At 42.5% G+C, this 15582-nt stretch overlaps 1 protein-coding gene across 3 annotated transcripts in view; it reads left to right on the top strand.

Moving 5' to 3' along the window:
• The window catches only part of SYN3 (synapsin III), a 238926-nt gene that overhangs the window by 49400 nt on the left and 173944 nt on the right, over nucleotides 1-15582 (top strand). For all 3 annotated transcript variants that reach the window (XM_048500133.1, XM_048500132.1, XM_048500134.1), the window contains 2 exons: nucleotides 611-668; nucleotides 6718-6809. In XM_048500133.1, coding sequence (XP_048356090.1) covers nucleotides 611-668; nucleotides 6718-6809 — 150 coding nt within the window. The remainder of the gene's footprint in view (nucleotides 1-610; nucleotides 669-6717; nucleotides 6810-15582) is intronic.

Consider the following 15582-nt stretch of genomic DNA (forward strand, 5'->3'; position numbering starts at 1 on the left):
CGCCCCCCACCCCCTTCCCACACTTACCTTAGTTCCTTTCCTTCTCCTAGAACTTTTTCAGGCTGAAAAAAGGCCTGCTCACAGTACAGGCTAAAAATGGCCTGAGGAACTACAGTTCTTAGGAGACCTTGGGGCTCACAAGGTCTCCTGGGAAGTATAGTTCCATCAGGCCATTTTTAAGCCGCAGGGGGGCACTGTGGGGGGCCATGGGGGCGGAAAATATAGACTGCGCACCGGGTGCAGTTTGGCCCAGCTATGCCTCTTGCCCTGAGGTCCCTTCTCTCTCCACTCCCACATCTCCAGGCATTTCACAAACTGGGACTGGAAAACTGGTACGGTACAGAGCAAAAAGAGTACAGAGCAAAAAGAGGCAGCTTCATATTGATGACTTGTAAAAATGTCAGAAATAATACAACCATGCATCTTAAATAGGGTGAGGGTCTCCAATTTCTGACCAGCTCTCCCCTTCCTTTTGCTCTAGAAATGACATGAGTAGCCCATCCAAATTAAACTTTTCCCCATAAAGGCCTGTTATCAGTGAATCAGTTTTTAAAATCATACCTATTTAACCCTCTCTGTCTCTCTCTTCCCCCCCCCCCCCCCCCCCCAGGGCTAAGTATTTTCAAGGAAAGAAGGTGAATGGGGAATCTGAGATCCGCGTGGAACAGGTCAGTGGGCAATGAAAATGTCTGTCAAAAATGGGTGAAGCCGTGCAGTTCAGGCCTGACTTAGCAAATGGCTAAGGGCACCAGCTTGGGGGAGTTTGGAATTAGGAAAGCTTTGTGAGACTAGCTTACATCAGAATCAATTAGGTTTTCTGCTAAGGTAATTTGTTTGCTATGGCCAAGAGTGATTTTCCAGATGCCTGCTGAATCACGCTGCAGATTTTCACACTTCGTTTGGCATTCATGAAAACATGGCATTTCTGAGGAAAAAACTGCTACACTTTAAAAAAAAACACACACCTTCTTCTGAGGCAAGTGTAGCAGGATATGTTAGAAGGAAATGTCCAGATGATTAGCACTTCTGCAGCAGAGTTCCAGTAACCCTGCTTCCTGCCTGTTTTATTGTGTGTGTGCGCCATCATGTCACAGCTGACTTATGGCAACCCCATAGGGCCGTGGTGCTGAACCTTTGGAACTCCAGATGTTATGGACTACAATTCCCATCAGCCCCTGACAGCATGGCCAATTGGCCAATAACATCTGGAGTGCCAAAGGTTCGCCACCACTGCCATAGGGTTTTCAAGGCAAGATATGTTCAAATATGCTTTGCCATTGCCTGCTTCCATGTGGGCTGAGAGAGTTCTGAAAGAACTGTGGCTGGCTCAAGGTCACCCAGCAGGTTTCATGTGGAGAAGTGGGGAATCAAACTTGGTTCTCCAGATTAGAGTCTGCTTCTCTTCACCACTACACCATGCTGACTCTTATATGTTTTATTATCAGTACACCTTCATTTCCAACATGATTTGTTTTTGCTGCTCCACTTTCCATTTTGGAAGAAAAATTCATGAAGATTTTTCAGCCTGACATCACTGTCCCCTTCCTTGCTTGCAGTCTGACCCTGAGCAAATAAAAAAGTAAAGACATTTGGCTACTTCTAGGTTGTAAACAGGCAAGAGGACTGAAGACAGTTGAAGAGGTATGACAAAGACATTGCTGCCCATATACGCTCATTTGATTTTGTAATTTCTGGCCATATAGATGTTGCAATGCTTCCTAAATCTGCAAACCTATTTGCAGAGTTGTGGAGAGCTGATATGCCATAAATAAAGCTCTATTGTTATCACTCTCAACTCTTTCTGGAAAAGTAATCTCTAAGGTCATCCTTGTCTGGTAGTTTCCTGACCTCTCAGCTGGACATATTCATGCAAAATTTGAAATACAGTATGTAGACAGAAGAAGTACACAGAAAAGGCAAAGCCATTTTTCCCCTACTGTGCTGACTGCCTGTGAATATAAGCATTCTGGATTTGAGGGAATCATGTAATCCAGAAATTACAAATTCAAGTTGCCATTAGGGAGTACTGAACAAAGTTGAAAAGAATGTATTACTCCCCCTCCCCAAAGGCTCAATAGTACAAATACTGTTAGATGTAAGGGACGAAAAAGGGGATAACAGGAAAATTCCTTTTTTAAAGTATTGAAATAGAACATATGATCTTATATCGTTTTAGAACTTACTGTTAGCATTCTATAACAAATAGGCCATCCCTGTCTAAAAATAATTATCCTTTACATGTCTTTCTCCAGCTTGCATTGTCATAATAAGAAAAATACATCTCAAATTCTGTATTAAAAAGTTAAAATAGAAAAATGTCCCCAGAAAAATATCCAAAAAGTGCCTGACAGTGTCCATTCAGGCCCTTAAATCAAGATTGAAGTGAATCTAAATAATCTAAACAATTTGTCTCCTCAGCCATTTGATGCTGTGTAGTCACCACCCACTTAAACACCTTGCTCAAGAATGGAATATTAGCCACTGGGCAGTAGTTTTTTAGGTCATTGGGGTCCAGGGATGCCTTCTGAGAGCCAGTGTGGTGTAGTGGTCAAGAGCAGGTTAATCTGGAGAACCGGGTTTGATTCCCCACTCCTCCACCTGAGTGGCAGAGACTTATCTGGTGAAGATGTGTTTTCGCCCTCCTGCATGCCTGCTGGGTGTCCTTGGGCTAGTCACAGTTCTTTGGAACTCTCTCAGCCCCACCTACCTCACAAGGTGTCTGTTGTGGGGAGAGGAAGGGAAGGCAGTTTGTAAGCCACCTTGAGTCTTCTTACAGAGAGAAAGGTGGGGTATAAATCCAAAACTCTTATTCTCTTCTTCTTCCTCTTTACGAGAGGCCTTACAACTGCCATTTTCAAAGCACCTTCTCACAGAGAGGTATTTGTTATCTCCAGTCATGTCCAATATGATACTGTTAGCCATGAGAGGCAAGAGTTAAGACTAGATGTGGCAAACCACACACTTTGAAGTACCTTGTCCACTTTGTTTTCTGGGTCAGCATCCTCTGGGGCAGGAGATAAAAGCCCTTCAAAACCTGTAAAAGCTCCATCTGAAGGCACTGTGCAGATGTGAAAAGTGAACTTATTCACTGCCACAGCACCCAGACATTCAAGACTCCATGGAAGGAAAAGGGGCACCCAGGGCAATTGTATCTGTAGCCTGGGTCATATCTGTATCCCATAGTTCAATCAGGCTGCAACAGGAGTGCCAACCTTGCTGAATATGAAATCCTCAAGAGACATCAGAAATACTCTAGATATACTGGTTTAGGATTACCAACCTCCAGTTGGTCCATCATTGCAAAAAAATAAAGGAGGGGGGGTAGGTGCAGTTTAAGATAGCAAACCAAACCACTCTGCACCTCAGGCTACCAATACTTGTGAAGAAACACATTTTTAAAAACAGAGGGTTTTTCATATAATGTATAACAGCATTCAAAAATACAGATTAACATCAGAAAACTTAAAGATACAGCTCAGCGCTTATAATCAAACTTAAATAACACAGCCAAATGCTTGTAAATATATACAAGGGAACACAGTCACACTTTCAAATGCTTCAGAACTCAAAAATCCAGCAAATAGCTTGCAACTAAGTCAAGGGAATGCAGTCACTCTCATGCAGGCTGATCAAACACCAGTATGGTTTGATCGCTGGGTTTCTTCTCATTGGCCCAGTTACCTGAATATTAGAGAATCACAAAATAAATCAAACAGGAACAATATCACTGTATCAGAAACAAATAATTTTCACATGCAATATAGATATCACTTACATGCGCAAAATCTTGTTTGCAGGAAAACCTTTATATTCATTTTAATATTTGTGCTTCCACTCTCAGAAAAATATTCCCATTAGGCCTATGTATAACCAACCAAACATAACTCATAATACATTAAATATTCTAGTACAGTGATGGCGAACCTTTGGCACTCCAGATGTTATGGACTACAATTCCCATCAGCCCCTGCCAGCATGGCCAATTCCCTGATGGGAATTGTAGTCCATAACATCTGGAGTGCCAAAGGTTCGCCACCACGGTTCTAGTATATGAAAATCTTAATTACTGGGACAGCATAAGGTAGCGTTTCTCTCATGCCCTGCAGAAGGCTTACTTATTTGGCTTGCTGCGATTGCAATTTATCCTATGTGGGACAAACAAGGAAATTGGGCATAAGAATATTAGACCATATTTCCCGCATCTGGAACCAAGTCCTTGAAGCTCCACTTGCACAACACTTCACTGAGAAACAAAATCCTCCAGACTGTCTGAGATTCATGGTCCTTGCTTGTGTGGAAAGGAGTTCAACCTGTACAAATGTGGAACAAAGACTGTTACAACTGGAAGTTCAGTACATATTTGGCCTAAATTCAATGGAACCCTCTGGATTTAACCAGAACATTGAATACTCTGCCTTTTTGTAAAGTGCCACAGGTGCAATGGACTAATTAGGAGCACCTGTATTAAGGAGTCACAGATCGTTGGAGCTGCATTCTCCATTGAAGACTGTTGCAGGGCATGAGAGACATGCTGCCTTATTCAGGAGACATTTTTTTTAAAAAAAGAAATGTTACATAGTCTTCATACATAACTATTTTGTTAATGCTGTCCTGTTTTATTGTGGTAAAAAAAGAATTACTTTAAAGTGATGAAATAGTTAGTCAATTGTAGTCTGTCCAATTTCACTAAGTCCCCAAAATTACAAAATCTTCAACAGCTAAACTGTTTCATAAGGGTTCCTCTTCTTGAAACCTAATGAGGCTTTTGGCTATTAATGCCAGCACAAATCTCCAGTGTTAACGTTTATAGCCGGCCAGAGCACAACAGCAGATTTCAAACATAATTCCACATGAAGGTTTCCAAGCAGGAATTTAAGTCCTGTTCAGATGACGTTCCCTTGGGATTTCATTCTGACCACTTAATTCTTCTTGTGTTTATTGTCGAAATAAGCCTAATCCAGAATCCTCACGCTGCCCTCATGTTGGACCATAAACACTTAATGAGTGTTTCCCCTGAAAATTGGCTGTAATTAGAACTGCTGCAGCTTCATGGAAATTTTACCTTGAGACAAAACACTCCATCAGAAAAACTAATCGGCATTTTGTGTGTGTTCTTTTGTTAGCAAGTATCCAGCATGGTGTAGTGGTTACGAGTGGTGGACTCCAATCTGGAGAACTGGGTTTGGTTCCCCACTCCTCCATATGAACCCTGCTGGGTGATCTTGGGCCTATCGCAGTTCTCTCAGAACCCTCTCAGCCCCACCTACCTCGCAAGGTGCCTGTTGTGGGCAGAGAAAGGTTATGTGATTGTAAGCCATTTCAACAACAAACAAACAAACAAAGAACCTTTAATGGCATTACAACATTATATACATAGATCCACTTAACCCAATAGAGGGAAGCTAAAATAAATGGACAGGTAGAGAAGGCTGATGTTCAGGATTTGCTCCTAAAGCGTTGTTTTATATACAGGTCCAAAAATTTGGTGACTGCATCATTTACATCACTACTGGAGCTGTCCAACAGAAAGGTGATCTTTTGCAAGTCAGATGCATACTCTTTTTTGAGTAGCAGAGGTGACAGGTGTTTGACTCTAGGTCCTGTGTAAAGTGGACAATAAAGTAGAATATGATCTATAGAGTCTACACAGTTCCCATTGCATATGCATAGCCTTAGGTGGTAAGGGGTTTTAATGTATCTCCCTGTCGATACGGCTGATGGAAGGGCATTTCAACAGGCCAGCATCATTGCTCTACGGAGCCTGGGCACGGTTATCTGGTGCAGGTATCGAGCCCCCTTATTACCAGTGTAGGTGATGCCTAGAGCTAAAGGAGAGCAAGTCCTGGAAGCCTTTTCGAGTAGGGTCTGACGTTCCTGGTCAAACAACCTTCTCCTCAGAAGCTGGAAAGTCTCTTTAGAAGGTAGGATGGCCAGATAATCCAAAGAGTAGCCTAATTTGTTGATTTTTGTTTCTATAATGCCCCACCATTCCGAGTGACAAGCAGTCTTGAGGGCTTTATATGACAAGGAGGCTGCATCACGGTTGAAACAGATGCGCAGCCAATATTTGAGCGTGGCAAGCCATGCTCTTGTCTCTAAGAGATGTTGCCCGGTTTCGAGGCACAGGGTGGCGTAAGGCACGCAGTGAGGCATGCCCAAAAGTTTAAATAAGAAGCGAGATTGTACTCGCTCAGCTGTGTTGGACCAGGAGCCTATCCAAAGTGGGACTCCATATAATAGTTGCTGGGCCACCTTGGTGTTAAAGACTTTTAATGCTGCAGGCACAAATTGATGGCCCTTGTTATAGAAAAAACGTAGGATTGCTGATACACTGACCATGGAGTTTGTAACAGCATGGTCTCTGTGGCTGGCCCAACCCCCTCTATAATGGAGGTGCACTCCTAAATATTTAAAGCATTTGACCTGTTCCAATTCGTGTCTTCCTAGCACCCAACGAGATGGCTTCCAGGATTTTGAAAACACTACAACCTTCGATTTTTGAGAGTTGAGTGTCAGGCCATTGGTTGTACAGTATTCATTGCAGGTTGCTAGGAGTCGCTTCATGCCGATTTTGGTGTACGACAGCAAAACTGCGTCGTCGGCATATAGCAATAGGGGGATTGGAGTAAGCCATTTCGAGACGCCTTAAGGTAGAGAAAAGTGGGGTGTAAAAACCTACTCTTCTAATCCCTACTATTCTTTTGTCTTCCTTTACAGGCAGAGTTTTCAGAACTGAACCTGGCTGCTTATGTGTCTGCTGGCTGCACGGTGGACATGCAGGTCATTAGGAATGGGAGTAAGGTGGTCAGGTGAGAACCGTTGCAATTCACTCACATATCGTCGAAGGCTTTCATGGCTGGAATCACTGGGGTGCTGTGTGGTTTCCAGGCTGTATGGCCGTGTTTTAGCAGCATTCTCTCCTGATGTTTCGCCTGCATCTGTGGCTGGCATCTTCAGAGGATCTGATAGTAGGAAAGGAACTCCACTTGCTTTCCTTTCCTACTATCAGATCCTCTGAAGATGCCAGCCACAGATGCAGGAGAAACGTCAGGAGAGAATGCTGCTAGAAACCGCCCATACAGCCCGGAAACCACACAGCACCCCACTCACATATCCTTGATTAGTAGTTCCATCCTAGCAGTCACCACCTTCTAAGTCAGTCTGCTATAAATAAAGAATCACACAAAAAATGGAAAACACAGAACAATCTGTTGTCTGTGTGCCAGACCCATTGGTGTCCATGAACCACTCGAAGCCCATCTTTAGTGGCAATGGCATCCTGGAGCTGTTCCTGACTGTGGTGATTTCCAAAAGCCGCTCCAGGCCTGGCCTTGGGAGCAGTGTCATCCAGGTGCCACTTTGGGCCCAGTGGCATCAAGAAGGCCCAGCAGCAGCTACAGAAGCCTGGAGCCATGCTAGATTCCATGATGGGGGTGGGGGTGCAATTGGAAGGGAGCTATCAACCTCAATGGGTAAGGGGCAGATGGGATTTTCACAGGCTCCCACTTGTCATTCCTACTGGCTGTGACAGTCCATGTGACTTTGTCACTGGCATGATTGTATTTTTGGTGTGATGATGCATTTATAAACAAAATCACATATGTTGCAATAGCCTGTTAGATTAAATGGCATTGTCAGTAAACTAGGAGGAAGACTGTGAGGACAAAGATGAAAACGTCACCGAGAACCCACAGCTTGGGAAACAAGAGGGCACCAGTAAAAAACAATGCCAATATTGTATTGTCGAAGGCTTTCACGGCCGGAATCACTGGGGTGCTGTGTGGTTTCCGGGCTGTATGGCCGTGTTCTAGCAGCATTCTCTCCTGACGTTTCACCTGCATCTGTGGCTCTGTGGCTTCAGATCCTCTGAAGATGCCAGCCACAGATGCAGGCGAAACGTCAGGAGAGAATGCTGCTAGAACACGGCCATACAGCCCGGAAACCACACAGCACCCCAATGCCAATATTTATGCTGAATATTTTCATGGCTGTTGTTCTGTTACAAATGATTTTTGAAGCAAATTGTAGATTAGGCAGATTCTTCAGGAGAAGGATATCTTTGCTTGTTGTGCTGTACATTATGCTCGGCAGAATAGCCTAATCTGTTAGCCAGTCAAAATACTTTTTAAAAATCCATTTCAATCCCAGCAGTCTCACTGAGGTGGAAAGCCGAACTCAAGTTCCTTTACCACAATTATGCAGTGGATCAGGCTGTTAATGAGTGTGTAGATGTGTGTTCAGGATGACATCCATCCATATGTGACCCTGGGCATGTGTTTGATATATATCTGCTCTGACATACTGCTGCAAATGCTGAGCATTTGTTCAACACATGTGTTGAACTGGCCCTTGGGAAACTCAGTATGACCGTCTTGTGTTACCATCCTTGGAGTAATTTTGAGGATACTAGGCGGGGGTGGGGAAGACACAAGAGTGTCACACACTTTGCTCTATCAGCATGAAAGCATGCTTTTAATGGGTCTACTGGAAAGGCTCCCTAATTTCTCTTGCTCTCCTCCATATTATGAGTAAGAAAAAGAATTCCCACCGTATTCAAATCAGTTTGTGAGGAAACAATAACAGATTTGTCGAAGGCTTTCACGGCCGGATTCAACTGGTTGTGGTGAGTTTTCCGGGCAGTGTAGCACTAATCCACCAGACCACAGCCACACAGCCCAGAAAACCCACCACAACCAATAACAGATTTCCATCCAACATTCCACTTTGGGCCCCCATCCACAAATCCTACTATGTCATACAGATATGTCCTATGCTCTTTCTCACTGAAAGATGACCAGAGATGTATGAATTAATCCACCATTTTCTGGCCTTTCTTTGTTCTACAATGCTCCATTTGGGTCCTAGTGCCTTGGGGACAGAACTAGGTAAGCACTAAGACCCAATTGGAACATTCTAGAACAAACAAGGGCCAGGAAATGGTGGATTAATTCATACATCTCCTGTCCTCTTTCAGCGAGAAAGAGTATATACAACATATCCTAAACAAGTTAAGAGAAGAGAGGCAACAAGGGGGAATGTGTGGCCTTGTCTTATTAGCCAAGGCCTGAATGTGTGACATCACCAACATTCATAATTACATACATGGACTTTGGAAATAGGACTTTTGTTTTTTTCTAAAAATGTCCTTTTACCCATGTGGAACTAATCCGTACATTCAATAAACTCATCAGTAAGAGTATGCTTTTAGGTATCAAACTGATGTAACTTGCTTTTGTGCAATCACGGAAAAATATACTTATCCACATGTTTATAAAATGAAATGAGATCTATTAGATAAACTTGCCCAAGGTTTGAAAGTTGAACCTCATAGATGAGAACCATTGGCCTTTACACTGAACTGTTGGAAGCCATGAATAGTTTAGAGAAATCTCTGAAACATACCGGCCCTTTCCGCACAAATCCCCTAAAACATTCCTAAAACATTTTCAGTCCTCCCTTGACAACGATGTATGTCTGCGCTCACCCCCTCGAAATGATTCCTGGCCACCATTAAGTGATTCTCCCTCCTCCCCTTCTTGAGTTCTGTGCTGAATCAGTGCTTTGACGCTTCACAGCCTTATTCTGCATTCTATACTCGTATACTTGATTTTTTGAAGATTAGGCCCTCCTCCCCCCAAAATAAAAAAAAAATAGAAAGGCTGCCAATAAAGAGACAAGTGAGATCAGAAGACGGTGCCATAAAGGAAGTTCAGGGAAGCAGAGAAGCATGGGAAATGTAGCCAATAGATCATAATAGATTTGAAAACATTTCAGCCTCAAGAATCATTTTAAAAAGGGATTCATTTAAAACATTTTGTAGGCTGGAAATAAAATGTTTCGGGGTAAAAACAGTACAGAACTCCATGGGGGAAATGTTTTATTCCCTGTCTCAAAACATTTTAAAAGTTTTGTGTGGAAAGGGCCATTGTTAGAATATTGTCTCTTGGACCTCATTACAGATTGGAATTGAAAGATTAGGAGGTGTCTCTGGAAAAAAAGTAAATACACTCTTCCCCAGCACAGTTTCACAACAGCGCTACGACACTGACCATTCAGACCTAATAGCTTACTTCCCTCTATCATTTTGATCTATAAAAACAACATATAATTGTTTAAATAGTTTGTTCATGTATGTAGTTATAAAAACTGTAACAAAAAGCAATGATCTATTGTTGTACAACCCTGCCTAAATCCTATTTGCTCTAATGCCAGAAAGGGCTTTTCAGTCACCCATTCATCCTATTTTGTATAAAGATTCCTGGCATATAATTTTCCTATGGCATCAAGGAGTGAAATAGGTCTGTAATTAGATGGATCTTTATTTTCACCCTTCTTGTATATTGGTACTATAACAGATGCTGTCTATTCTTTGGGAATCTTGCCAGTTCCATCAATCTGTGTAAATAAATTAGAAAGCTCTGAAGCTCACCATTCTTGAAAGAAAGGTGTCATAACGCTTCATCCGGAAGCCAGTTTTGTTTAAGACATGTTCTGCAACTGCAGATTTTTCAGGATGGTTAAGCCGACAGTGTCTTTCGTGCTCCTTAATACGAGTTTGAATGCTGTGGTTTGTGGTTCCTATGTAGACCTTTCCACAGCTGCAGGGTATGCGATAGACTCCTGCAGAAGTGAGGGGGTCTCTCTTGTCTTATGCTGAGCATAGCATCTGCTATATTTTCCTGGTAGGTTTGAAGATGGTTTGTAGGTTATGTTTCTTCATCAGTTTCCCTATTTGATCAGTGATTCCTTTGATGTATGGTAGAAATATTTTTCCTGTGGTGGGCTGTTTCTCCTCAGTCCTCTGGGTTTCTCTTGGTCTTAAAGCTCTTCTGATTTCTGTTGTGGAGTAGCCATTAGCCTGCAGAGCCCAGTCTAGATGATTGATTTTGTCAGGGAGGAGATGAGGTTCACAAATTCATTTTGCACAATCTGTCAGAGTTGCCCCTTTTCTGTTGTGGATGGTGATTGGAGTTTTTATGTAGATACCGATTTGTTATGTAGATACCACACAGACTGTGCTAGGGGTTCCAAGGAGCCAGTTTTGCTGAGGGATACCTTAAAAAATAATATATACATAAATCAGAACTTCAGGAGCCAGCTATAGCTTCCCATTAAAACTTTTAGTTTAGGAGAAAATCCTAAGAAGTAGACTTTTGAAGAATGAGGGAACTAATGTGGAAAACATTTCTCTTTTAAGAAGTGACATTTAAAAAGAAAAGCAGCATATCTCTCTGCCTATAACTGAATATCCTATGCCAAATCAGACAGCTTGAATTGTAAATTGTATACAGATTTAATGTTTCAAATGATGCAAAAGCTGGCACAGTTCCGATGTTTTTATATAGAAGACTTTCCAGTAAATTTGCAGTTGTCTGTTATTTTTCCATTATGAACTCTGTTTTAGAGTTGAAAGAGTTTGTCTTATGAATCAAATGCTATAGAATCCAATGACAGCAGTGCTATAAAGCCAGGAAAAAAACCCTGTGGCTTTGGCTGTTTCTGCCCAGCCGGCGGCAGCAGCGTCCCACCAGCTTAAATAAAGCCGGTGGGGCATTGGGACTGCTCGCACGGTACCGCGCGGGCAGCCCCGACACCACCGCTGCTTGCAGGGGTGGCTACGCATGGAGCCGCCCAGGGTGTGTGCAAGGGACTTACCTTACCGTCTTGTTCAGCTCAGGGTGGCTGCACAGACACACCCATGCTGTCCTCCGACCCCCATGTGTCAGAGGGCAGTGTGGGCGTGTCTTTGCAGCCGCCCGGAGCTGAACAAGATGGCAAGGTAAGTGCCTTGCACACACTGGAGGGGCCAAAAGCGAAGCCCTCACACCGGTGCTGTTCGCACAGCGCTGGCCTGAAGGCGCCACTTTTCAAAAACCTCGCTAGTGTAGCGAGGTTTAAAGTAGCGCCTTCACACCACTCTGGCATGGCCAGGACAGTGCTTCCGTCCCTAGGACGCTGTTATTTGGCCGTGCGGAAACGGCCTCAGATGGGCTGTACTTAGAACAGTCACCTTGATCTCATAATCTGTAGGCACAATGGCATACCCAATGGCCTGTATCCATATAACTGAAGCATCCTATGACTGGCAGATAGAACAAATGTCTTCTGCTAAAGTAATGAGTACCCAATCATTGAAATCTTATTTTAAAAATACTGCTACCAGGTTGAAAGTGCATGGGCCCTTCCATATATGTGTTGTAGAAACTCCAGGACTTCATCAAATATATAGTTTCACTTGCCAGGGACTCTGTAACTTAATGTGGAACCTCAGGTTATAAAGCTAGAACCTAGCTCCCATCAGCTATGTTGGACTAGGTGTCTTGAAGCATCAAAACAGTCCTTAGGAGTCAAAAGGAAGAGGTATGTATAGTAGAGCCTCTGGCACTGGATAGGCGTAGTGTTAATACTAGAATTACTGTATTCCCTTGCCTGGTCAACAGCACAAAAACTTCTGCTGGTCGTACTACAGGCTGCAAATTCTGGACTTGAAGCGGCTAGCTTCAGAGACCTGGAGCTAGATACCACACGTTTGACTAAGTGGTCCAGATTTAGCTGTGGTTATCTACAGTCGTGGCCATTTTTAGCCAATTCTGGATCCTAATATACATTAGGATGCATATGTCTGCTTTCACACTTTGCATTTTTAAACATATGCATAAAGCCATAGAGCAGTGGTGGCAAATCTTTTGGGCTCAGTGTGTCAAAAATTCACCCCATCCACCTTAAACAAAAGAAAAACAATGCTTTACATATTCATTTAAAACACCCAATCCAATCATGTGTACTGCTATGCATTATATTAAAAAATCAAATAATTCCAAAAATAACTGAAACTCAAACAGGGAGAATAGTTGTTGGTGAACATTGGCGGGTCACCCAAAATGTTGTGGCATGTCACCTTTGACACTCATGTCATAGGTTCACCATAACTGCCATAGAGTCATGTTAGTTGGTTTTGTGATGTCATTAGGGTTGTCAGCCTCAAGTTGGGGCAAATAATTCTTCAAGAATTACATCTCCAGATGGGAGGAAGTAGCATCCCTGGAGGAAATAGCATCTATGGAGGGGGTATTCTATGGCATTACTTCCCTGCCCCCCCAAAAGTACTCTGCCCAGCTTAGACAATGCCCTCAAATCTCCAAGAACTTCCCAAGGTTTTGGCAACCTTGTGATGACCAAAATGCCTTCAAGGATGAATACTGTCTCTTTCCTCAGTTTCTCTATTGTGCAAATGTTTTGTACAATATTCCACAGCTGCAACTGGGGATGGTGGTTGTTGCTGATATGCAAACGCCTACCTACATTGCAACGGTCTGGACTGATAGTGTTATAATACCAGTCATGACACAACTGCTGTGCACCTCATACTTAACATGTATTTGACAACTTGAGTACCCAATCATTGGCCTGCAGCAATCTATATTAAGGTTGAAAAATTATTCTGTTACGCACATTGGTTTGCCTTAAACAGCAAGCATTACCACGTTTTAAAAAACAACGCCCTTAGAGATAGAAAGCTCTCTTCTCTCTTTGTCTTTTGCAGCCTGCTTTGCAATTGCTGCTATTAAACAGCTGTTGGGGTGGGGGTGATCTCTCATTGGGGGTTTGCTTATCTCGTGGATGAATAATGTCCCTCTTTAACTCCTCAGCAGCTGGCGTCCAGCCGATGTGTGAGAAAGATGCTGACAGTTATTGGAAAAACATTTGGAGTGCAGGCAGCTGCCACAAAATCAGAAATGACTATTACCAGACAAGGGTGGGGAAAGATTGGAGAGATTAATATTTTCCATGGCCATTTCACATTCCTTATCAGAAGAAGTTATTGTCTATCAGATCCAGGGTGGGATTTTTGTTTTGGTTTTTTTGTAATTAGTTAAATAGTGGGCGGCAGGAATCTATTTTTGATCATGTACGATACTTATCTTAATTTTCTTCCTTTCATCGTGGCCTTTTACTAAGTCTCACTTTGAGGGGGAAAACAAAGGTTAGCATGTTGGACTCTGATTCTACTCTGTTGAACACATATACAACTCCAGATGACTTTTACTTGACCCTGGGAAATAGGGTTTTTTTTCACTGTTACTTACTGTGAGTTCTTGGTTAGCATTTAATTTTTCCCCCTTAAAGCCTTAGGTCTGCTCTGAGATTAATATGGCTACCCATCGCAATTTATCTCAGTTCAAAGAGGTCCTCCAGCAGTTCAATTCAGACAGGTAGTTGTGGGTACAACATGGACATAATGGGTGCAAACTAGGATGAGACAGCTGGAGCAGTCGTCATCTCTGATGTAGTATTAATGTCACAAAGCCATTGCAGTGTTATGGCTGTGAGTACTTCCCCAGCTAAGATGTTCATCTTGGGTCAGCTATCATCTCTCAGCCTAATTTACCTCACAAGACTCCAGTGAGGATAAAAGGAAAAACTTTGTGTATGCTTCTTTCACTAGGAAGGATGGGATACAAATAACATTATTTCGTTTATTTCCTTAAGGAAAGTGGTCATTTAAGAAACCATCTTTGGCACATTTGAGAGGTGACATTAAAAATCCTTAATTAATTTTTAAAATATGTAAACCATTGGGGAGTCTTGTAGATAGTTTTGTTTTGCCTGATTAGTCCACTCTGCTCATTTTTTAACCCATCCCTTTATATCTTTTACCCGTGGTAATTTTCTTTTGTCTGGTCTTATCTTCGGCTGTGACTTTTATTTAAGAAAATTCCTTTTTGTCAAACTTAATGCCAATATTCAATTTTTGCTACACCTGTTGTTGTTAGTGGAAAACACTTTCTAAACGGCTAATTAGTATGAGACTTGGAGGAAAGCTGACTGGAAAATGGAACAATGGAGACATGCTTATTAAACACTGGGGAGTTACCGGTATTTGGATTCTCATATTTGCTTACCATGTGAATCTCTCTCTCTTCATCATGCTAGTTTCAAGCTAGGAAGGGAGGGGTGGGAAGGGAATTATCCTGGCATTGCCTTATGCTTTGGGCTTCTGAAGCTTGGTATCGCAAGCCTGGAGCAAGAGAAACTGTTCCTGCTGGTGGTCTGTATTTTGGCAATGTCTCCAAAGTTCAACACAGCCAAATATTAGAGTTGGACTAAGAGACCCTTGAGACCCTAAGAACCTCAGCATGATATCAGAGACAACACCCAACCCATCCCCTCTGTCCACATAGGGGCAGGTATAGTGGTTAGAATGCCAGACTAGGATCTGGAAGATCAAGGTTTGAATCCCCATTCTGTTCTGGAAGCTTGCTTGGTGACCTTTGGCCAGTCACACACTGTTAGCCTACCCTACCTCTAAAGGTTTTTGTGTGGATTAAATGGAGGTGCAGAGAACAATATAAGCAGGTCCCCACTGTGAAGAAAAATAGGAATATAAATGAAATAAAATTTGGATCACAATCAAGGCTGTTCTAAATTGCTGGGTATTTAAATGGTTTGAGGATTTTTTTTACAAAAAAAGTTTTCAGTAATCCTCCAGCCAAAGCATTAGAAGAATGACAAGATATGTTTCTCAAAAACAAGTCATGCCAGACTAATCTTATCTCTCTTTTTGTAATAGAATGATAAGCT

This window comes from Sphaerodactylus townsendi, linkage group LG06, assembly GCF_021028975.2.
Source record: "Sphaerodactylus townsendi isolate TG3544 linkage group LG06, MPM_Stown_v2.3, whole genome shotgun sequence".
Lineage (NCBI taxonomy): Eukaryota > Metazoa > Chordata > Lepidosauria > Squamata > Sphaerodactylidae > Sphaerodactylus > Sphaerodactylus townsendi.